Here is a 21,188-nt window from a genome sequence, read left to right as displayed (position 1 = left end):
CTTGGTATGTAAAGTATGCTCCAGCATTCTGGGCGTCATAATTGCAGTGATCTGACAGACATCTTAAGATATTCACAGGTGAGCCAGTAATAGGAGCTTTAGCGTCACCTCGGTGCCCTGGGATGCATAATCTGAAGGGAAGACCGGCAGGCTCAGTGTTGTATGTTTGGAGATTTGGACTATAGTCTCCAGCTTCGTATGTGATGGGTACTGGGAGAAGCCCTCCAGTTCATCGCCAGTCAGCCCGGGGAAGCATATTAACAAAGATAAAGTAACAGCGTGGTGCCAGGGGTAATCCCTTTCTCATAAACCACGCGACAGCGTCATGGCTCAGAGATTCAGTCTACCAGGGCGGTTGAGACTTGAAAATGCCGCCGTTCAAGAGGGACATGGGCTGTCAGTGAACCATGCTGCGTAAATCATGTCTGTTTGCAAGTAGCCCTGGACAAATCCAGGACTGGCGAATCCGCCGACACGGACGGTTTTCTAAGGTGATATTGTCAACCTAAGTAAATCATACAAAGCGGGCTTGGACACCGCTGAATGTAGAACGATTCGTCTATGTCTACGTCGGTATTACAATGGTTTATTGGAAATGCCATTTTACCCATCAATCCGGGGGAGAAGCATCCTAGCAGGGATGACCGTGCACAGCCTTGTCACGCATGCCAAAGATAGATTTAATCACGTTGCTTGGATTGCCGGGTCATTCGCCGAATAACTGAATATCTGTGGCCCCCAGCAATACCGGATCGCAGTTGCATCTTCAATCACACTGGGAAAAAAACCCCTGTCATAGGCAACCGGCCCCAACCAATGTGCCCGGAATCGGATATTAGAGATGGATACCTTTATTATTGTTGAAGGCGGTAATGTTCAAGCCAACATGGTTGTAGCGAAAAGCCAGTGCGATTATCGCAAATTTATTTTGAGGGCAGCCTCATCTGCTCGAAAAGACATCCTAACCCTAATCATGATGATACATAGCAGAGAATATGAAAACATGGAAAAAAAAGCCCAATGGAATAAAGTGAAGTATGCCAGGTGTTCCAGGTCTTCACACCCCAGACAGCCTGGGGGTGTTGAATAGCCTGCTGTTGGTTGAAACAGACACCTCGCGCGACCAATCCAATAACCGAACCAACTCCAATGATAATATAGCAAAATGCGCTCCTGAGCCCACAAAGGGAATAAAGTAAACATAGTAAGGTCAAAGTATAATATACAAAGAAGATAACAATAAAGCACGTAGTTGATATCGGCCTACGCGGCCATGGCGATAGCGGGCGAGGATGCCTCGACCATACTGGGGGGAGCCGGCGTGATATCGCCGTCACCAGAATTGCTCTTTTCGCTGGGGACAGCGCTTGCACTTTGATTGGCTCTGCTGTCACTGTCGCCAGTTTCGAGAACAGATTCCTTCGTTTCTCCGTTTTCTTCCTGCTTCTGTGATCGAGGTGTGCGCCATGACGGAAGGTGCCATTGCACTCCGGTGAAGCTCTTGAGCTGCAAGGGCTTGCGCTCCCATTTGCGGCATGGAGCTCCAGTACGGTCGAGGGCGCGAAGGCCGGCGTTGATTGCCCCTGTGTTTGCTTTGGGGCCTAGTCGCTGTGTTGTGCCCAGCTTCACGTTCTCTGTGGTTCCGTCCTCACTATGACAGCAATGTTAGTTTGATATTCCGAGTAGAAGAATGCGGGTGGGGTTCGATTGCAACATACAGTCTAGGTCTTTTCTTAGGTCCGGGCTTTCCTCTCGGCTTAAGGGAACTGTCAGACGCTGGATTGAGGCTTCTCTTAGCACCTGGCTTCGGACCAGGGAGGCTCTTCCGGGTTGCATCCGCAGAGGTTCCGGGCGCGGGCGTCGAGGCAACATCAGAGGCATTGTCAACCGAGGACGCAGGTGGCGGCGGTTCTATGGCGGATGATGCGGGAGAGGAGGGAGCATCCTCCTTCTTGGGGGGAGAGTCGGCAACCGACTCGTTCTTCTTGTTATTGGAACCCGCCATGCTATTCCTCTTCTTCTTGTCCTTCATGTCAGGGACAGGCGCGAAGTTCTTCAGAAGATTGGAGGACAGCTTGAGGACAACAAGCAGCTTGGGAGTTCCAGCGCTGCTGGAGCGACCGTTGGCGCGCGATGTGGAGGTAGCAGCCGGCATGGTTTCGGCCGACAATGTAGACGAAAGACGACTCGTGATGATCGTTTCCGTAGAGTTTTGTAATTTCTTTTTTTCCCCTTCCTTCCGCTTTATTACTCCGGTCGGGCGGTCGGTGGGTTCGAGAGGAAGGAGAAGAAGGTTAAGCTGGCTGGGGTCTGAGGGCAGCGAGGTGGCAGTGTCCGATTTAAATGATGATAAATTAAAGACGCAGGCTGCGGTGTTTAGGTTGGATTGAGCCGGGATTGGGGGCACCTCGGGCGTCAAACGTGGCGGCGACGTTGAAGTCAGGACGCGGCGAAAGTTCGGAAAGTCTTGTCAAGGCAAACGTGAGGCAAAGAGCAGTGACATAGTCCGGTGGTGAGGTGAGATGGTGAAGATGACGATGGGGATGGAGACGTGGGATGGGAGAATGGAGGAGAAGAAAGGAGGGAGGATGAGGAAGGGGGGAGGGATGGTGATGGAAGGGATGGGGATGTTGAGGCGCCGTGTGGTTTCATTGTTGGGCGAGCTGTGTGTGTTCTCTGTCTCGTCTAGGGAACAGCCAGACTTTCGGTGCGGTCAAGTCCAGGAGAACTTCGCCAGAAGTGAGAGAGGTTGATCTGTGCTTCAGTGTATGATACACGTACTGAACTATAGGACGCTAACCCGAGCGCGTAACATACGGTATTATTTGGTATGCAGGCTCTAGCGTAATTAACAATACATCCCATTCTTTCATCGCCCGGCAAAGAGGAGGATGGATGACTGCCAAGCGCGTCTATTCTTGTCCAACTCGCGCAGCCGTCACTTTGTAGACGAATTATCTCCTATCCAGAGTAAAATATAATACAAGTCCGCCGTGTTCGACGGTCTTCCAGGACATCCGAGCCCATCCGGGCGGTATTTGGCAATTTGCAGCAAAAGACGCGTAGCCGGACAATAGTCAAACGGCTGTTCTCCGTAATCTCGCCATTCCCAGGGCATTCGCTCCTATCACCAGTTATGGATCGCCCAGTCCCGCCGCAACCAGGTTTGATCGAATTGAAATTTCTCTCCACCGGCAACCAGGACTGCTGCCCGTGCAGCTCAGCTCACTGCCTCAGCTGCCTTACACAACGACCTGAGGTCAGCTTCAGTACATCCATTGTACTTCTGTACTCTGTAGATACTTTAGGTGCTGGTCTGAATGGACTGTTAGATAGATCACGCCTACACCACCATCATGTGGCTGGTTCTCCTGACGGAGTCATGGATCATGGATCATAGCGCTTCGTGATTACGATTCGCCTCCCCGAGATTCGGAACTAATTAACGAGTCGATGGGAACAGCACCGCGGTCAGCGGGAATTCCTCGCACGAGACGATGCAGGATGGAGCAGGCTCCCTATACTCCCGGCGAACCAAGAATTCTTTTCCGATCGCCTCGCCGCGTTTGGCCCAACAACGCTGCCGTTCCTACATTCCTCTTTTCAATGGAGGCTAAAATCATCAAGTCTTCACTGCACATAACCAGGTTACACTATCATCATGCTTGCTAGTCCCAACTCCAAGACAATACTCTGTACTTCATTCTTCATTTGCTGTGAAGACAGGGTTGAAGCTCAACTTCTATCAATTCACACCCAATTCCTCAGTCTCTCATATTGACTTAGACAGTTTCCAAATACTCATAAATACAAGAATGAATTAACATTGCCCGGCAACGCTGTGTATGTATATAAATGCATGTGATATGTCAACCCTTAGCCGTCTTTCTTCTCCTGATTCTTACGTTCTGCTACTTGCCTCACGGCTTGCTGCACCCCCGAACTGCCTCGTACACTGCTGAGGACCAAGCCTTCCTTCATGCCCTTCCGCAGGGTTGCAACACTGTCTTTATCGCCCTGGAACGGCGCGAACCCCAGCTGCAGAAGCCGCGTTGCTTCGGTGTCCGTGGCTCTGCTGAGGTGTAGGAGCTGTGCAAGACGCTGGGTAGTCTGTGGATGGAGGCGTTCGCCTGCTCCCGTGTCCTTTGGCTCAGGAGGAGCGATCTGCGATATGAATATATGTAGGCTGACAGAAATGGTTTCTGCCATGGTCATAATCTGCCACGGGAGCAGAAAGAATGTGGAGGTGATAAAGACCGGACCTTGATGGCTGATCAAGGACAGATTCAATGAGAACAGCGCAGCAAATGCAAAGAAACGCCACTGGAGATGTCAATCAGCAAAGGCCTGGTACGATTCAATATCAAAATGCGACTCACATAACGGCCCCAATCAGACCACCAAGTGTAATTCAAAAGAAGAAGCCCCAAGAATGACATCACGTAGGTCGGGATAGTTTTCATCAATCCAGCAACAAAATAACCGTGCGCTGTGTCAATATTACCCCATTCATTAATCCTGGGTCCCCACATATTGTAGGCATATCGCTTTACGGGGCTTGTGAGTGTATCCTGCGCCAGCTTCAGGTACATAAAGACGTCACCGGAACTACCAGCCTCTAACTTGTCTGGGTGGTGCTGAGCAGCCAGACGACGGAATCGGGTCTTGATTGTCCTCTCGTCTGATAGTGGCGACACTCCTAGGACCTCGTAAAAGTTGCCTGCGTTCTGGATTTTCTGGTAGCTCTCATAGAGATTGTAGAGCAGATAAGCGATCACGATAGCGATGAAAACACGACGGCGGTCTCGGGCATATCGAGGGGAGCCCGGTTGCGGCTTGGGGTCCCCTGCTCGAATAGTGATTCCATAGTAGACATAAAGGACTGTGTTTGTTGCATACTGGTAATTCGCAATGTTAGCAGTGCGCGGAGACGAAACGCAGCGGGTAACATATCAACTCACCTTGGGTAGAGTATACCAGCCGATCAGTGACAGGATTGACATGGCTGCTCAACAAATTTTGTTATTGAATATATTAACATCCAACGCCCTCAAGATCGCACATCCCAAGGGTTAAATGCCTTTGAACCCAACACCTGGCTAATAAAGAGATGCCGCGGTCACTCGTTATTCCTCCGCTCATTTGTTGTCCTGATCTGACCGCCTTGAAGACCGCCTTCCCCAAATAATTCTTCGGCCGAAGAATAAAAAAAAGTAGTAAAAAAAAAAGCTTCACGGTTCTCGCCCACGACCAGCCTGACCAGCCCGCGCATTTCCTCCACAGCTTGCTCCGCCGTAACAATGGCCGTCGACACAATGGAGATCGACTCAAGCCCCATCCTCGCGGGAGTTACGGAGACTGAAAAGGAGCGCAAGCGCAAAAACAAGCACAAGGACGAAGCATCATCTCCATCAAAAAAGAAGCGCAAGCAAGAAAAGGCCGAAAAGGCCGACAAGAAATCCAAGAAAGATAAATCTTCAAAGAAGAGCAGAGACAAGAGTAAATCAGACACTGCTGCGACATCAGCACTAGCACCGGCAGCGGCATCAATTCCCGATTCTCCATACTCTCTCACTACCGCAACGCTCTATCTGCCTCTCTCGCCCATCTCAATCTCTCCAACGCATGCACTCGCCTCCTTACTAGCAGAGCACCTCTCCCCTCTGCTCCTTACATACTACCCGCCGCTCGAGGGTATCGTACTCGCCTACTCCAATGCGTCGATATCAAGCGAACCACCTTCGTCCTCCTCACCCTCATCCTCGACATCTCTAAACCCGCAGCCACTAACCCTAGCCGCCTCTGCCGGCGAATACGGCGTCATGTACGTCTACCTCACAGCGACGTTCCTCGTCTTCCGCCCGCAGCGCGGCCAGACCCTCGAGGGCTGGGTCAACGTGCAGTCCGAGGGCTTCCTGGGCGCTGTCGTCCTCAACCTCTTCTCCGTGGGCATCGAGCGGAAACGCCTCCCTCGGACCTGGAAATGGATCCCACCAGGCGAAGAGGACTACGCCGAGGACAGCGGACCGACATCAAATAATACCTCCGCACAGACATCCGAGGATGAAGATGACGAAAAGACCTCGAATTCTCCACCTTTCGACCCCGCAAAGGAGCACTTTAACCCTGTTCCCACGGCCTCTGACTCGAACCCGTTCGCATCCGACACTCCAGACCAGGACCAGGATGCTATCGATGCTGGTACAGCCGAGCGAGGAGGAGAAGGCAGCGACGAAGACACGTATGAAGGCTACTTCCAGTCTATCTCCGGTCACCGGGTCCGCGGGACAGTGAAGTTCCGCGTCGTCGATATCGACGTCATCCCCGGGTCAGAGCGGGATCGTGGATTTTTGAGTATAGAAGGGACGATGCTTTCCGAAGACGAGGAAGCGAAGGTCGTTGAGGATGAGAGGAACGGGGTCCTTCCAGCATCGAGTACGCCTGCGGTAAGGAAAATGACAGTGCCCGTGTCGTCGGGGGGAATCATTGTCCCACAGATGGAGGATGTGATCTTGGAGACTCCGAGTAAGAAGTCGAAGAAGGCTAAGAAATAATGATTGAGCGAGAGAGAGAAAGTGAATGTTGTATATGCAGAGATGAAGTGCTTAGCCCTGATGGTTTTTACTCGCTGTACTGGTCATGTTCATATTCATGCTCGGCGTTGTACGGATTAAAATCTGCTTGTTGCATTGTTTATACAGCTTCTTGGTACATAGAGCTTGCTTCAATTTGATTTACTCGATAATCATGCACGCACCACCGAGAATTACATCCGTCTTTCGTAATGGTATTCATTCAAACATTACCTAAGTCGCCAAATGCTAAATTCCCACACCCTGAGGCATCCCGATTGTCAAAACATCTACGCCATCCTGAATTTCCTTCTTCGACGGCATATTGTTCCTGCGCATCAACTCCGCACTCTTTACCATAACTGGGTCCATCCCCATGGTGGCAACAGCAACAACCGTATTGCCCTTGCAATAGAAAGCTGCGAACTTAGCATTTTCAGGCTCACCCTTCAGGATCAGATCGTCCCATCCGTTTGGCGTGTTCCCGCAGTAACGCAGCTGCGCACCAAGCGCGGACCAGAAGATGGGGATGAAGACCTTTGGCTTGGTTTTCTGTAAGGGTAACGAGTCATTGAGAGTATGGAGGATCGAGGAGGCGACGCTACGGCCAGCGTTTTGAGCGACGTTCCAGTGTTCGATGCGAGTGTATGTGCCTTTCTCGGGGTCTGTGCCTGGTCCGTGGTAAGGGTACGTTGCAATATCACCAATTGCAAAGACATCATTGTTCAAGCCGGGAACAGCGAAGTGCTCGTCTGTTTTTATGGAACCATCTTTCTCGAGTGTGACGGCTGGATTACCCTGGAGGAAGTCGGTTGCTGGGCGGACACCGACACCCAGGACGACAACATCGGCTGGGAGCACGGTACCGTCCTGGAGATGCACAGCGCCAACCTTGCGGGATTCTTCATTAGACGGAGTTGCCTTCGCAACGCCGGCGGAAAGCTTGAACTTCACACCCGAATTCTCTAGGTTGCGTTGGAAGATGCGACCAACTTCAACGCCCATAACGCGCTCCATTGGGGCTTGTTCCTGGCCGACGATGGTGACCTCGTTCTCCTTAGACAGAGCGTTGCCGACTTCCATACCGATGAAGGAGCTACCGATGACGACAATCTTCTTCTTCTTTTCCTTGCCTATTGCGTTGAGAATGTGTTGAACGTCCGTCACTGTGCGAAGTTTAAAGATGTTCTCTAGGAGCTGGAAGCCTTCCAAGGGAAGGCTACGCGGGATACCGCCAGTGGCCAGAACAAGCTTGGTATAAGGGAAAGTCTTGCCAGAGCGGGTAACAACACTCTTCTGGCTAAAGTCCACCGAAGTAACCTCATCAGAGACGCTGTCGATCCCGACTTCCTTATACCACTCAGGGGAGCGCCACTGGATCTTCTCTGGATCTGGAATCAGAGCTTTGGATAGCTTCGTACGATCAATTATAAGGTTGGGCTCGCGCGAGATAATCGTAATAGCTCCACTATATCCCAATTCTCGAATGGCTAGAATCACCCCCAGGGTACCAGACCCTCTAGATAAACAAAACCGTGTTAGCCCGTTGTATAAGCCAGGAGCGGGGTGACGCCTTACCCTCCTACAATAACCAGGCCTCCCGGGCCATGGGCACTGCATTTGTGTTCTGAGATGCGCTGGCCGGTCTTGATAGCAGACTCTTCACCATGGATGTAAACGGCGCCGTTCTTCTCCGTCAAGCCAAACGTATTCAAAGCGGCGGGTGCAGGCGCATCCTCAATATCCCCACTCTTGACATTAAAGCAGGCTATCAACATACCGTTAGAACACGGAACATATACCGAATAATACCTAATGAAAATACTCACCTCCGTGCCATGGGCAGGTGATTCTCCCCTCAGGCGAAACCACACCAAGCTTCAGAGGAGCACCGTAATGGGTACATTTAGGGCTAATGGCATGTACTTTGTCGTCATATTTCACTAGCAGTACTTTGCCATCTTGCACGCCCTCAACTTCCGCCTCGACCTTGTCAAAGTTGTTGATTCCCGAGAGGGACGAGATATCCTTGAGTTTGTATTCCTGGGCCATGGTGGGTAGAGTATAAGACAATGCCGGGAAAATTGTAGAGGAGAATAGCCTTGACTGATTAACGGGCTGATTGGTTCTGCGTAAAGGAGATTGATGGATCGATGGCGTAGTGAGTTGAGCCTGACTCTGGTGCAGGGAAGCGGGGGACGGTGGATGGACACAGCAGGAGCATGAACAGCAGGAGGAGTTGCGACAACCACAGCGACAACGTGGGACTAGTGGTGATCGAGAGACCGGAAGAGCGGTCGAGACCAGCGCTGACTGGCGAGACAGACAGGGCCAACGGACGAGCTTCTGGCGGGAAGGGGGGAAAGAGAGGAGGGGCACATGCATAAGTCGTGGCTCCTACAAAGGGTGCTGGGGAGAAAGGACGGTGTATATGTCGGCGAAGAATCAGTCACAAGAACAGCGGTTATGGGAGAGGAATGCAGTCAACAAGAGGAAGAATGGGCTGGCCAGCAGCTCCGCATCCATCTTTGAATCTTTCTCTCCGGACCATGCTGTCTCCAATGCGTCATCTCAACACAACAGTGAAGTGCTGCTTTCAGGCTCTCTATAGATGACGCCATTGTTGTGCAGCTCTCCCGAGGTTTCCACCAATCAGCAACAGCTCTTTTGTCAGACTGCTCCAGCTTGAACATCATACAATGAATGCTTCAACGAACAACAAAAATAGAGGATATATTCACGGGTAGCTGATATACAGACATAGTAGTGATACATATTAATTCAAGTTCCAGACCTTCGCCCTCGCCTCCGTCGGGGCGGGCTAATGCTCATTTCCTCCAATGTCCGGATTCCCCTACTCGACTGAGACGATTGCCTCGTCTGCCTTCGCGTGTTTGGATTGTTTTTTTGGACCCATCCTGATCCCCGCGGAAGCCGATGGGTTTTTGCGAAATCCTTATCGCTCCCACCTGGCGACACTGGCGGGCTGGACTGTGTTAAATCGACGAAATCTAGCATCTGGGAAGGGGGAGGAGACAGGTCCCGCGCTTCCGGCCGGACGCTATCTGGGATGACACTGAGAAGTGAAGTCTCTTGTTTGGAATCGGAGGATGTTTGTGTTTGGTCGGTGGGCTTCGGCGAAGCAGGAACTTCCACCTTCATCGCTTTGGGGGATGACCCTCGGCTTGAAGTATTGTCAAATGACCGGTCTCGTTCTGTCCTGGCACGGGCGCGTTGTCGACGCTCCTCATAAGCTTTATCGATTTCGTAGAACGGATTTGGAACTGTGGGAGAGCCTGCTTCAACAGGACTACTCTTCCTTTCGCTTTTCATCGGAGAGGCTGAGGAGGATGGATTTTGGCTGAGTAAAAAGTCCATTAATTTATGGTAAGATCCCACGCTTCCCGGGCTGCTGATCGTTTGAAGTTGCTCGGTCAAGCCTGTCTCTTGGAACTCATGGTCATCGGCGTTGGAAGGGCAGGTAGAGTGGGGCGATGATTGCACGTCGTCACCCCGTTTAGGAGAAGCTCCCCCTTGTTCCTCATCAGAGCCATCGCTCGAACTCGTCTCAGAGTGGGCACTGCTTGATGAAGAACTTGAGGCGGAATAAGTAGGCTCAAATCCTTCAAATCGAGGTGATCGAACAGGACTCTCTTCATGAGAATGGTCGGATACGGGGGGTGGGTCGTGATTAGGAGAAGCCGGTTGTTGGCTCGATGTTTGTGGAAGTTGAGTGTTCTCGTGCGCATCGCTTGCGGTTGAAGCGTCGATCGCAGACTGGCTGGCCTCTCGCGCAGGCTGTTCATCGTGTACAGGAAAGCTTGGTCGTGTAAGCGCCAGAGATCGATGAACATGAAGGGAAGGTTAATTGACTGACATGCTGGCGGTATCTTGGTCCCCAGCATCCGCAGCGGGCACAGCGCGGAGCAGCTTCGGTTCGATTAGATCGTCAAAGGGAACTTCACGAAATCCGTCGTCCTCTCCCTCATCATCCATGCCGGGCATCTCAAATCCACTGTATTTGAACGGGCCCTCTTCGTCGTCTTCGTCTTTGGGTTGTCTCCTGTACGCCTTAGCGAGCTGGATGTTGAGGATATGGTTGTCAAAGACGTCGCTGACCACGGCGATTCGATAGTCCGACACCATTGGCTGCCAGTTTGTCTCTTTTGACACATCCAGCTGCTTGAAGGCGAGTACTAGACCTGGCTTCAGATCCTTCGCCGCGAGGACCGGTAGGCTACTTGTATCACTTGGGAGTTCCGGCAGGTCATCCTCGGTATTTTCAGCCGTTCTAGTTGTAGTCTCATCCATTTCACCGGGTTCTTCGGCGTCGTCGTAGTTGAGTTGCATGTCATCGTCGCCGTAGTAATTCCCATTTACATCAGCTTCCTCATCATAAACCTGGAGCTGCTGCTGTCTTCTCTTTCTTTTCTTGTTCCGTCCCTTCCGCTGCTGTATAATATACCCAGCATCTTCATCCCAGCGCTGCTGAAATGGGAAGGGTGGAGTACTCAACTCAATATCGTCAAAGACACATTCGGTAGCACCAAGTATTAATTTCTCGCGCCAGTCCACTTCAGGCTCAATTTCCTGGGTTTCGACAGGAGGCTGTTCTGTTTTCTGAAGTGTGCTCTCGCGAAATTGTCCGGCTAGTTTCTTCCGAGTGGCCTCTTCTTCCGCTTTAGAACGTGGGGTTCTCACTCCGAGGGAGCCGAAAAGAAGTCGCCGGGAGCTGGCTACATCCAAAGAACGGCGCTGTTTTGTAACTTCAGGAGTAGCTTGAGCTGTATCGTTGGCGGTCTCATACTGCTCGTCCTGATCCTCGGTCAGTTCTGCCGTATCTGGTGCAACAGAACTCGGGCGCATGTTCTCCTTCTCAGACACATAAGACACATCAATGCCCCCGGACTCTAGGTCACGGAGCAACTTTTGACGTTTCGCCTCAAAATCTTCTTGCTCACGTTGTCTTAACGTTTTGGCAGCCCCGTTGCCGGTGGAAGAACCCCCGTTACCTGAATCCCACTCTCGGAGGGCGTCGAAATCTGCATCCTCTTCAAGAAAACCTAGTTGTTTCAATTTTGTAAGTCTTCGTCGCAGCTTAGCTCGTTGATTAGACTTCCTGGTCCTTTCCGAACCTGCCCCAGGGGGATTAGTTGGGAGAGAAGCCTTTCGAACAGTGGTAGCCTTAGGGACTTCTTCCTGTTCGGATTCGGATTCTGAGGTAGAGCTTTCTGAAGAATCATCGTCTGAGTCAGAGGAAGATTCAGAAGCAGCCGAGGAGCCAGAGGAAGATTCATCAGCGGACGAGTCCTCATCACTCGACTCCGAAGCACTAGAATCACTGACAGAGCTATCACTATCACTCGAGGCAGCGCCCTCCAGTTCTTCTGAGGTTGAGCCAGCCCTATGGGTAACGTCAGGTTTGGCCATTGGCAATTCTTGCTTTTGTTTGTCGAAGGTAACACTCTTGGACTCTCTCCGAGAAGCCTCTCCGGTTGAGCGACGCGAAAGAGAGCTCTTTCTCGGCGCCGGCTGAAGGATGCTTGGCCTTGAGCGCAGAGAATAGCCGCGACGTGGGGCCTTCACATCTGGGGTTTCCAACTCGGGCACTGCGAAGCTATCCATATCTTCCTTGAGGCCCTCAAGCTCTTCTCCAATATCTCCTCCAGCTTCAGAACCGGAGGCGGCATTGTCGCTATATGACGTTTCGCTTGTCTTGTCGATATGATGTCGAATAACAGTCCCATCACCGTCTTCATTCGGTTCGTGAAAGTCCTCATAGTCATCCTGGTAAGCATCCACGTATTCGTCCTCATCCTCGTCCTCGTCCTCCCTTTCAAGTTCGCTTTCAGGTCGTAGTAGAGAAAGCTCCTTCCCAGCCCCAATATGTTGGCGAGGAGCCCATTCTGTATCCTCCTCCTCGTAATTACTGCGACCGCCCCACATAGCAAGGGTAGTACGTCTCTTCTTCCTAGGAGGAATGGTTATAGCTGGCCTCGATGATGTCGGTCTCTTAAGGAACGGCTTCCCGAACGGAATCCCGTCAATTAGGTGCTTCCCATCATTTGATATTTGATGCCGCCCAGAGATTCGCCGCGCTCGTAGGTCATCGATTTGAAGAGCACGTATTAACACTTCATCCCCGTCGCGCAGTAATCCTTCCACCTCCATAAAGTGCAAGCATTCTGAACCTCCAACCTCAACCACATAGTCTTCCAGCCCCCACTGGCCGCTTGATTCATCGTCGAAGAGCTGCGGTTCTGTCTCCAGCGGAATGACTTCGTTCACGTCTTCCAGAAGCTGTGCGACAGTGTATCCTCCATTTGCATACAACGCGTTGGGCATGCGCGACGATGTGACGGCGGAGGAGGTAGCTGGTAATACGGAGGAAGGGCTCCGAAGGTCATGCCCAAATAGCGATGGCGGTGACGTAGTCCAGAGAATGCGCGACACGGGCAAACCGTGACGCTGGACGGTGAGGTGGAGCCGCATGACTGGAATGTCAAAAACTCTGTAGCTCCAGTGGTGTTTCTCAGAGGCTCGCAGGAAAGAAACACTGGTTACGAGTCGAGAACTTCAACAGCTCGTGTATCGGCGACCCGGCGCGCGTGAACTGAGATTTTATTATCCGAAGTAGTCGTGCGATCGACGACTGGATTAAACGGGGTGTTAGGTAGGAAAGCAGAAAAACGCCAAAACCGATATATGCAGGATCCGGACCGCTAAATGAATCGCAAGGAACTGAAAGCAGCGCGCATGATGGTGGGATGTAGAGGAGCACGAGGGAGGAAAGTTGAGGCCTGAGAAGCCCCGGCGCCTCTTTGCTCTTTTGCTCTTCACCGCTCGGGTTTGTTTTGATCGGCGCCGCCTCAGGCAGCCAACGGCGTCTCTTCTATAACGGAGCTCATGAAACCTTTCGCCGTTCTTTGTTGGATTCCAATATTTCTTTTGCTTCTTTGTTCGCTGAAGTATTTTCTGCTTGGAGAATTGGTAGGTTTAATTTGTAACTTGTCAACGTGGCGAGCGCATCTGGGCTCCCTAGTCTGAAACTATATATTCTAACGGGAGGCAACTGATATGTAACGGTTCTCTTAACTAATGATTGAAAAAATCGTTGGCCAACGGTTATCTAATAAATATACAAACATTATCTCGTGGGTGTACGGAGTGGTGTGTATTTTCATGGTATAGCCTCCTGACCTGCAAACCGCAAATAGTGCCTGTAGGGCCCATCCACGAACCAACTAGTAGGAAGGGCAACGTCGTACAAATACCGGGATTTACTCCGACAATCGACCTATTCGAGAAAAAAAGGACCGTGAACCTCTTGCAATCGCCCGCCATTGACTCATTGAATATCATGAACTAAAGAGGCATCGTAGGTATCGCCATCCAAATTGAAGATAGACTGGTATCGCGGGGCGTGTAGGATGACAAGTGGTAAAAATGCTCATGGAAACCCAAAAACTCCCGTATATGCAGTTTATGAATGAATTTCGTTTTCAGCACAGGGCCATTGACCTACCTTGTAAAGGCGGTTCTTGAGGGATATGCAATATTCCGTTTCACGGCTTCGGAGCTCGACTCGGGCTAGGCACTGGTTTCCTGTTCGGAACTCCAAGATTCATTCGGCGCGATGGTCTCGGCGTCTCGGGCTCCTGTGCCGGTTGCTGTTCTTCAGCGACTAGCTGATACTGTGGGGGGCTCTCTTCCACAGGGACGGGTGCCTTGTGGATTTTTAGTACACTCTGCTGCCGGGCGACAGGGGAACCCAGGGGAGATCCAGATCGAGATTCCGGCGGCGATGAAGGAAGCATATCAAAGGATTCGGATGAGGAATTCGCTCCTTGGTTGCTATACAGTGCGTTGGACGGTTTAGGGGCTTCTCCAGCTGGAGATCTCGCATCAGCTCCGGTTTCAACACGAGGTCGGGTAGAGGAGGAGGCATCTGGTGGGTAATACTCGCGGCGGGGGCCTTCCAAGGGACTGAGAGTCTCAGCCATTGCGTCCTCGTAGCTTGGAGGAGCTTCGTCATAGCCGTCGTCCAGATTGACGGTAGGGGCCACAGCCGGCCTTGGTGGAATGGGTGGTCGTTGGGTATCCTGTCTTTGTGGCCTCTGTGGTGAACTTGGAGAACTTGGAGGCGGGTGAGTAGGTTGCTTTTCTTTGTTTTCCTTGGCTTGCGTGTTTGTGGCCATTGCCTCCAACAAGGCTGGTGGAGGAGTAATTCCAGAGTACACCCGGACAGGTACCCTTAATGGAATGATGATTAGTTGTGACTATTTTTTGGGAGTTAGCGATCTTCCGAGACGAAATCAATGGACGCTATCCAGGATCACGCACTTTTAACTTCCCTACCGTGCCATGAGCCAGGCCAACCCGCACCTCGAGTTCGTAGCTTCTTGAAATATTGCAAGTCTGGAAAGAGGGCGCAACAGATGGCGGGAGAGGCAGGCGGCTCCAAAATTTTGGATCGATGGTCCATTCGGTGCCCGCGGGATCGCCACCTCTCCCAAGGGGTATACCCATATTGCTACTGCTCATAAGTACCCAGGACCCGTTTTCTGTTCGCTTCAGGTCATGGGCCTGAATATGGGTATAAGAAATCAATTCGACTTGCAGCATTTGCAGGAACACAGTTTCATATGATTCGGACAATTTGCTGACTAGAACACGCATCGGTATCGGCTCATTGCAAGTGAGGATTGATGGGTTTGGTAGTCGAAGATCAGCGGCAACACGTAGAGAGCTCCCCGGCTGGTCTTTTAGAGATGATTTCGAACTTTTATGAAAAAGCTTCTTAGGAGTTGGACCACTCGCGAATTGGTGTTGTCGTCTGGCGTACGCTTCCTCCTTGGGGTTACCAGCCCTTGGTGGCTCGATGGGGAGGAAAGTCAGGTTTTGTATCTTAATTCCGGACATTAGTTGGCTGCAAGAGCAGTATATCAGGACTTTGAGAGGGAGCGAAGCTTACAGCTCTTAGGTTCTCCTTGTAAAATTGCGGACGGACGACGGTGGCTTTCACGTAATATTTGATCTCGGCCACCCCAGGGAAACCAGTCAAGGATGGAGGAAGAGTTCGTTTCACATGGCGATTCGCCTGTTTGGCCATCTCAACCTTCAGTCCAGATATATTGAGATTGGTGAGCATGCTATTATGTAGGTTGCATGAATTATTGAATGGAAACTATACAGATTAGCTTCTGAATCACATCCAGGCTACGCAAGTTCAGCTCACCTTGAACTGGAATGGATACTCATATCTGCCCGCGGCAAAGGTCCATGCTGTCGCGGGAGACGATTGATTGTTGACCAACGCTTGGTCGGGAAAGAGGTCGGTCACTTTGTACAGAAGCTGGGAAACTCAATTAATACACAGCGTTCTGAGACAAAGGATATAATAAAAGAAAGCCATACCTTATGAACTTCAAGCTCCGTGCGCTTCTTCTCGGAGTGTTCATTATGCGGGTATCGCGGCCCTGCCAGGCGGGTGCGACTCTCTGCTTCTAATTTGACCTGGATGCCGGATATTGACGCCTCTGTCTGTAGCGTGAGAATGACTTTCCCGGAAACAAAATCGAGGTTCGTGAGATGCGTAGTATGCGGCCGCTCCAGGTGGTCTAGGTAGAGAGCGACAGACATGGCGAGCTGCTCGGGTTACTCGCGGAAGAGGACGACGGCCAACGCGACGCCACAATCCGCAGCACAGGATCTGGCTATCTCTCGGGGGCTCCAAATATTCAACTACGGATGGCCTGGAATGCACGGAGCGGGATGGAGGAGAGGAAACGACGGTAATTCGGGACGAGCTACAATATACGGAAGAAGGATGACGTTAAGGCTGAGAATCGCCGGTCGTGGGGCAGAACAAAACGGACGGCTCGGCGGGCTCGGGCGCTGGCGGTCCAATGCGACAACCAGCGGATTGGGGAGTTGGGAACAACGCGGCGCAGATTTATTAATTAGATACGGGCTGAAGGGCCCTTGGTTACTTTCTATGGTTGATATACTCTTGAGATCATCTCCTATTTGGCTGCCTTCCACCAGTTCCAATTATGGGCCGGCAGTCGGGCTAAGCCACTCAGGGTGCATCCATGGCCAGCCAGACTGCACCGCCACCTTGGTCAAGCCTGGTCGGCCTGTGAGCCCACCAGAACGCTGCTTGATTGTCGTCTCGTGAAACAAGGGCGAATTGGAAAAAAGGGATGACAATGGCCAGATGCATGTTGTTGGTGCACCCACTCCCCGAAAATGTGCATAGCCGAGAGACACCCTGGTAGGGCTCTCTAGGCACCAAAATTCTCAACGCCCCAGCCAGTCCACACTGCTCTATCCAAACTCTTCAGAGTCCCTCCTTGGCAATCATATCTGGAGAAGCTCAGCTTAGTGCTGCGCATGAAGACATAATGACGCAAGCAGGATTTGACACGTACCAGCAATGTCCAAGTAAAAGGCAACGGCATTGAACCTAGCCAAAATTAGCCATGAGACGACCTGCAACGATTCATGATAGCCGTATCTCGACAGCACTCACTTCGGTTTCTGGCCAGTGAGCTCGCCAGCAAGCCACTTGAGTCGGTTACTCCAATTAATGAGGTCCAAGTGGCTCACGCCCATTAGAGTCCCCTTGTAGCCCTGTTCTCCTCCCCACTTGCTACTCGCTACGCTGACCAGTCCGTCATTGTATCCTTCGATTTGTTGAAGGAGACGGTGGGACAACCGGAACATTGACCAGAACCGTTCCTCCATTACCGCCCCATAGGAAAAATAACTGCGACATCAGCCCTACCGAACCCGAACCCGAGAGGAACACGTACCGAACATCCTCCACATCTGGCGTAGAAGGGTTGAATGATTTCTCCATATATTCGCGGGTCAGCTGAGAAAATGCCCCGGTCTCGACCTTGATCTGTTCGAGAACGTAGTAGAGCTGGGCTAAGCGCTCATCTGGTAACGCATCCCGTTAGCAATGAATTTATAGGCTGATTTGCCATATGCGCACCGCCTATCTGCTGAAATACATAATCTGCTACTGCTGAACCTGCTAATTGTCAGCAATCATTCTCGAAAGAACACTAGCAGCTACGCACCCCTATGTGGAGTAGCGATGGTGGTCAACGACAAGACCTTGAAGTCTTTGGGTTTTAAATGCGTGATCATATATCGGGAATCAAGCCCGCTTCATTTCGATTAATATGTGGTAGGAGAATTTAATGCAGTTCGTGGTTATCTCACCCCTGCAGGCTTTCGTGAGCAAAATCGTTATCTTTCCGAGGGCATCATAATAACATACCATACTATGACTATGTCATGTTAGATGACATTAAAAAAATAAACAGGGGAAAAGTCGACTCACGCGACTATATTTACTTCTCTCCCCGGCGCCGCAGACGTTATCGTCTCTGCTAGTGCTTTCGCTCGCATTTCAATAGATGCCGATGGCGGCACAGTCGCGGTGATAACCTCAACGCCTTTCATTGAGAGCGCCTCCTTAATACCACGCCAGTACTGGACTCCTGGGAGAAAAGGCCCAGCAAGTCGTAGTTCATCAAATCCAAGCAGGCCATGTGCGAGGATGATGGGGTGCTTTGGGGTCTCTGTTGGCACTGATGAATAGGATATTTTCAGGAAGCAACAATCACAGTTTTTAAGACGTACCATAGTGATCTCGAACTACCGCGTACTCATCTCTAATGACCTTACCGAAGGCTTCGAGTCGGGGGTCGGGACCCGCGTGTGAATTGCTGCTCCGCGAAGAGTGGAAATGTCGTATGGAACAACTTAGACACAGGTATAGCGACGAAGAATAACAGCGACTAGCAGCCCTCAGAGTAATAGAGGCACTGCTGGGGGAAAATCCCATATTTTGCGACTTGATTATGGAAAATATAGAAATGAATCCGCGGGATGTTGAAGCCGATCGCAAAACAATCGACAATGCGCGGTGACGCAATTGGTGCCTTTATGCCTGAGGCTGCAAATAAAGACATCGAGCCTTTGTCAAGCATGTGAATATTTGAGATGTCTGGTGCATTAGAGGCATTCAATATCTTGCTAGTCTATGCTAGTATTCAGATATTCTTTAGACAGGAGTATAATGTTTTAATATCTTGAATATAACAAAATATTAACCTACTGAATACATGGCCTCCAGAGCATCCTAAAAGGCACCTGAAGCTGACCTATTTATGGAGAAGCCGTCATAGGTACTAGTATGATACATCAAACAGAACACTGTAAATGATGATAACGTTATGGGCTATAAAGCAGCAAAAAGAAATGGACTATGTATGCTCATATCGCCAACGAAACCGCTCGCAGAATATTTCTATGCCTTGGTAACGATCTTCGCAGACGGCTCGGGCTTCACATCAACCAGCGCGTGAATCAGCTTCTCAACAACCTTGGGACCCTTGTCCGTTCCAGCCTTTTTGATCTCGTCAAGCTTCACTTCAGCTTCCTTATTCGCATCCTCCTCGGCCTTCTTGTAACCGCTTGAGTGCTAGTTAGGGAACACAAGGTTAGCACATCCGATTGTAAGATAGTGTGCAAACTATCCCATTGCACGTTATAGTCAAGCAAAATAGTTCTCACCTCGGCTTCGAACTTCTTGAATTCCTCTTCCTTCTGCTTCCTGTATTCCTCGATTTCCTTCTGCGCCTCCGCCTTTGCGTCCCTTATCCGCTTTGTACGGTCTGTCCAATATCGTTAACGAAGACTATACATTTAGCGATCGGCTTTTTTTGGGTTCGTACATTCTCTAGCTAAATAATGCGACACGTCAGCATGTATCAAAACGACCTTGATGGAGATAGCGTACCTTGCTGGACAATCTTCTGAGCCTCTCTCTCGGCCTGAATCGAACAAATTAATTCCATATATTCCTTTGATATAGAACCTCAGCAGAGCTTACATCGAGGAGGGTCTGAATGCCTCCGGAGTTCTGGGCGGACTATAAAAGAGTTAGGATCTCCTGAGTCTGAGGGGAGTTCAACTGCATATTCACCATATTGACAGATAAATACTTTCAGATATATAAGAGCTAGTCGAATGACAAAAGGTCTATTGAAAAAGAAGCGACCGAACCCAAGATCCGAAGAGTGAAGCTTGTGATGCGGCGTCAAGCTGGATCTCCGCAATACGGATGACCCTCCTCGGGCGGTCGGAGATTCTGCCACACGCCACCGCTATCACTTGGAGTCTCGAACCACCTGGATGCCTTTTTTTCCAGCTGCCATTGAAAACCAATTTCCTTGCCCATTCTCTCGTTCTTTTCGGTTGTTTTGATTATCTATACTTGTTACATCATGTCGCGCGCTTCGAAGCTGACCTTAGCCGGCACCGGCTTAGCCACCGCGGGAATCGTCTACTTTGTCCATTGGTCGCAAGAACAGGAAAAAGCAGTACGCTGGGAGCACTGATTTGATTTGATGGGAATTGAAGCTAACCTGATCACTTTTATAGTCCATGCACAAAGGTGTCGAGCGGGACATGGAGAAACAACGCGTTCAATTAGAGCGAAAGGCCGACTTCGAGATGCAGAAAGCGCTCCAGGAGGAATATCTAAAGCTCCAGAAGGTCTCTCCGAGCATAGACGGGCCGCCAACAAGTGGGGGACATCCAAATTTGAATCAAGGGTCATGATGATTCTCTATATTAGAGATGTTACTTGTGAGTTCGGACCCTTGGGAGCATGACTATCAGCTCTAACACTCCGCCATCCAGTGATACAATTGTAATATAGACACGATATGTACATTATTTGCAACATAGAGATACTCCATTATTCAATCCAACATAGTTTATGTGCAATAGCACACGACCAACCGAATTTGAGGGCACTGTTGGCGAGCAGAGAAGATCAAGTGGTCCAAGCACAAGCGTTGATGGTACTAGTCGCAGAGACGATGAACTGGACCCGTATATCTCGTTTCCATAAGGCGTCCGAAGCTCGTTTTACTCGTCAAGTATATCAATTCTGTTCAATCGGCGTTGATCCTATACCTGTTTAGACATATACGGCCTAGCCAGATGCGTTGACGAGATGAGTCTTGGCAATTGGATGTCCTTTGCGGGGATAGGCCAGGACGACGAAGACCAAACAAAGAATCTTTGGGTTTCGGCCGGGCCTGTCCAGGTCACGCGCAAGTTCTCCGGAGTTGCATTGAAAGACTTGGCAAAGGCCGGTTACTGCCGGAGGCCGGAATGATACCGGCCTCTTACCCAATGACGACCGTGTGGCGATCTCCGATGGGATGGAAGGTTCCTGTTTTTCTATCTAGATCGCCTATTAAGTGCTCATAAATTGACCCGATTACACTCTCAGCCTCTTTAATTCGCTCTCGTTCTTGCTTTGACGGTTTAGCATGTGGAGTTAGAGAGCAACTGCTTGAAAAGCTCATATCACGTGATGGATTGCAGCCCTATAAACGCCAAGCTTTTGTATAGATAGAAGTGAATGTCATTGTGTTAGTGTATCAGGAAGTGAAGCCTAGGAGGGCCGGGGCTGGTTTATACTGAATTTGTGTCAACCTGGAAAGAATGGGACGTGAATGTTCACCAGTAACAAGAGCCTTTCTGGTGTGTATGTGCTCTTCTTTTCTCTTTCGTAATAGA

The 21,188-nt window shown here is 50.6% G+C and overlaps 9 protein-coding genes across 9 annotated transcripts; 2 read left to right on the top strand and 7 right to left on the bottom strand.

The window, feature by feature from the left end:
* Positions 1 to 1,263: 1,263 nt before the first annotated feature.
* ASPVEDRAFT_144629 (uncharacterized protein) lies at positions 1,264 to 2,155 on the bottom strand (the record flags this gene model as incomplete). The annotated part of the gene is made up of 2 exons (XM_040808003.1): positions 1,264 to 1,651; positions 1,719 to 2,155. 2 exons carry the CDS (start codon positions 2,153 to 2,155, stop codon positions 1,264 to 1,266), a joined length of 825 nt encoding a protein of 274 aa, XP_040674444.1.
* Positions 2,156 to 3,630: 1,475 nt separating this feature from the next.
* On the bottom strand, positions 3,631 to 5,097 carry ASPVEDRAFT_47835 (J domain-containing protein). The gene is made up of 3 exons (XM_040813874.1): positions 4,962 to 5,097; positions 4,380 to 4,898; positions 3,631 to 4,323 (listed from the first exon to the last, which is right to left on the bottom strand). Exons 1-3 carry the CDS (start codon positions 5,001 to 5,003, stop codon positions 3,877 to 3,879), a joined length of 1,008 nt encoding a protein of 335 aa, XP_040674443.1. The 5' UTR covers positions 5,004 to 5,097; the 3' UTR covers positions 3,631 to 3,876.
* Positions 5,098 to 5,300: 203 nt separating this feature from the next.
* Positions 5,301 to 6,554, top strand: ASPVEDRAFT_144792 (DNA-directed RNA polymerase I subunit RPA43; the record flags this gene model as incomplete). The annotated part of the gene is made up of 2 exons (XM_040808018.1): positions 5,301 to 5,499; positions 5,533 to 6,554. The coding sequence occupies 2 exons, from the start codon at positions 5,301 to 5,303 to the stop codon at positions 6,552 to 6,554; spliced, it is 1,221 nt and encodes a 406-aa protein (XP_040674442.1).
* Positions 6,555 to 6,821: 267 nt separating this feature from the next.
* On the bottom strand, positions 6,822 to 8,624 carry nfr1 (putative AIF-like mitochondrial oxidoreductase (Nfrl); the record flags this gene model as incomplete). The annotated part of the gene is made up of 3 exons (XM_040818696.1): positions 6,822 to 8,091; positions 8,151 to 8,340; positions 8,402 to 8,624. The coding sequence occupies 3 exons, from the start codon at positions 8,622 to 8,624 to the stop codon at positions 6,822 to 6,824; spliced, it is 1,683 nt and encodes a 560-aa protein (XP_040674441.1).
* A 1,563-nt stretch (positions 8,625 to 10,187) lies between these two features.
* On the bottom strand, positions 10,188 to 13,436 carry ASPVEDRAFT_879481 (uncharacterized protein). The gene has a single exon (XM_040818200.1). It carries the CDS (start codon positions 13,062 to 13,064, stop codon positions 10,437 to 10,439), a length of 2,628 nt encoding a protein of 875 aa, XP_040674440.1. The 5' UTR covers positions 13,065 to 13,436; the 3' UTR covers positions 10,188 to 10,436.
* Positions 13,437 to 14,035: 599 nt separating this feature from the next.
* On the bottom strand, positions 14,036 to 16,564 carry ASPVEDRAFT_409473 (arrestin (or S-antigen), N-terminal domain protein). The gene is made up of 5 exons (XM_040812239.1): positions 15,990 to 16,564; positions 15,811 to 15,927; positions 15,547 to 15,759; positions 14,916 to 15,479; positions 14,036 to 14,851 (listed from the first exon to the last, which is right to left on the bottom strand). Exons 1-5 carry the CDS (start codon positions 16,212 to 16,214, stop codon positions 14,138 to 14,140), a joined length of 1,833 nt encoding a protein of 610 aa, XP_040674439.1. The 5' UTR covers positions 16,215 to 16,564; the 3' UTR covers positions 14,036 to 14,137.
* A 350-nt stretch (positions 16,565 to 16,914) lies between these two features.
* ASPVEDRAFT_144353 (triglyceride lipase) lies at positions 16,915 to 18,233 on the bottom strand (the record flags this gene model as incomplete). The annotated part of the gene is made up of 7 exons (XM_040807981.1): positions 16,915 to 16,940; positions 17,006 to 17,040; positions 17,107 to 17,343; positions 17,390 to 17,519; positions 17,575 to 17,616; positions 17,663 to 17,751; positions 17,929 to 18,233. The coding sequence occupies 7 exons, from the start codon at positions 18,231 to 18,233 to the stop codon at positions 16,915 to 16,917; spliced, it is 864 nt and encodes a 287-aa protein (XP_040674438.1).
* Positions 18,234 to 18,900: 667 nt separating this feature from the next.
* ASPVEDRAFT_156300 (uncharacterized protein) lies at positions 18,901 to 19,810 on the bottom strand (the record flags this gene model as incomplete). The annotated part of the gene is made up of 6 exons (XM_040808516.1): positions 18,901 to 19,074; positions 19,167 to 19,267; positions 19,328 to 19,336; positions 19,393 to 19,426; positions 19,486 to 19,524; positions 19,781 to 19,810. 6 exons carry the CDS (start codon positions 19,808 to 19,810, stop codon positions 18,901 to 18,903), a joined length of 387 nt encoding a protein of 128 aa, XP_040674437.1.
* A 132-nt stretch (positions 19,811 to 19,942) lies between these two features.
* On the top strand, positions 19,943 to 20,627 carry ASPVEDRAFT_47827 (uncharacterized protein). The gene is made up of 3 exons (XM_040813873.1): positions 19,943 to 19,975; positions 20,037 to 20,243; positions 20,298 to 20,627. Exon 2 carries the CDS (start codon positions 20,040 to 20,042, stop codon positions 20,214 to 20,216), a length of 177 nt encoding a protein of 58 aa, XP_040674436.1. The 5' UTR covers positions 19,943 to 19,975; positions 20,037 to 20,039; the 3' UTR covers positions 20,217 to 20,243; positions 20,298 to 20,627.
* The last annotated feature ends 561 nt before the right edge of the window (positions 20,628 to 21,188 follow it).

Source organism: Aspergillus versicolor, assembly GCF_001890125.1.
Source record: "Aspergillus versicolor CBS 583.65 unplaced genomic scaffold ASPVEscaffold_16, whole genome shotgun sequence".
NCBI lineage: Eukaryota > Fungi > Ascomycota > Eurotiomycetes > Eurotiales > Aspergillaceae > Aspergillus > Aspergillus versicolor.
This window is presented reverse-complemented; position numbering and strand designations above follow the sequence as displayed.

Coding starts and splice junctions, on each gene's coding strand:
- ASPVEDRAFT_47835 (XM_040813874.1), bottom strand. CDS start 5,003: ATGTCAATCCTGTCACTGATCGGCTGGTATACTCTACCCAAG. Junction 4,899..4,961: donor GCTGGTATACTCTACCCAAG/GTGAGTTGATAT, acceptor GCGAATTACCAG/TATGCAACAAACACAGTCCT. Junction 4,324..4,379: donor GGTCTGATTGGGGCCGTTAT/GTGAGTCGCATT, acceptor TGACATCTCCAG/TGGCGTTTCTTTGCATTTGC.
- ASPVEDRAFT_879481 (XM_040818200.1), bottom strand. CDS start 13,064: ATGCGGCTCCACCTCACCGTCCAGCGTCACGGTTTGCCCGTGTCGCGC.
- ASPVEDRAFT_409473 (XM_040812239.1), bottom strand. CDS start 16,214: ATGTCTGTCGCTCTCTACCTAGACCACCTGGAGCGGCCGCATACTACG. Junction 15,928..15,989: donor CGGAGCTTGAAGTTCATAAG/GTATGGCTTTCT, acceptor TGAGTTTCCCAG/CTTCTGTACAAAGTGACCGA. Junction 14,852..14,915: donor GCACGGTAGGGAAGTTAAAA/GTGCGTGATCCT, acceptor CCCAAAAAATAG/TCACAACTAATCATCATTCC.
- ASPVEDRAFT_47827 (XM_040813873.1), top strand. CDS start 20,040: ATGCACAAAGGTGTCGAGCGGGACATGGAGAAACAACGCGTTCAATTA.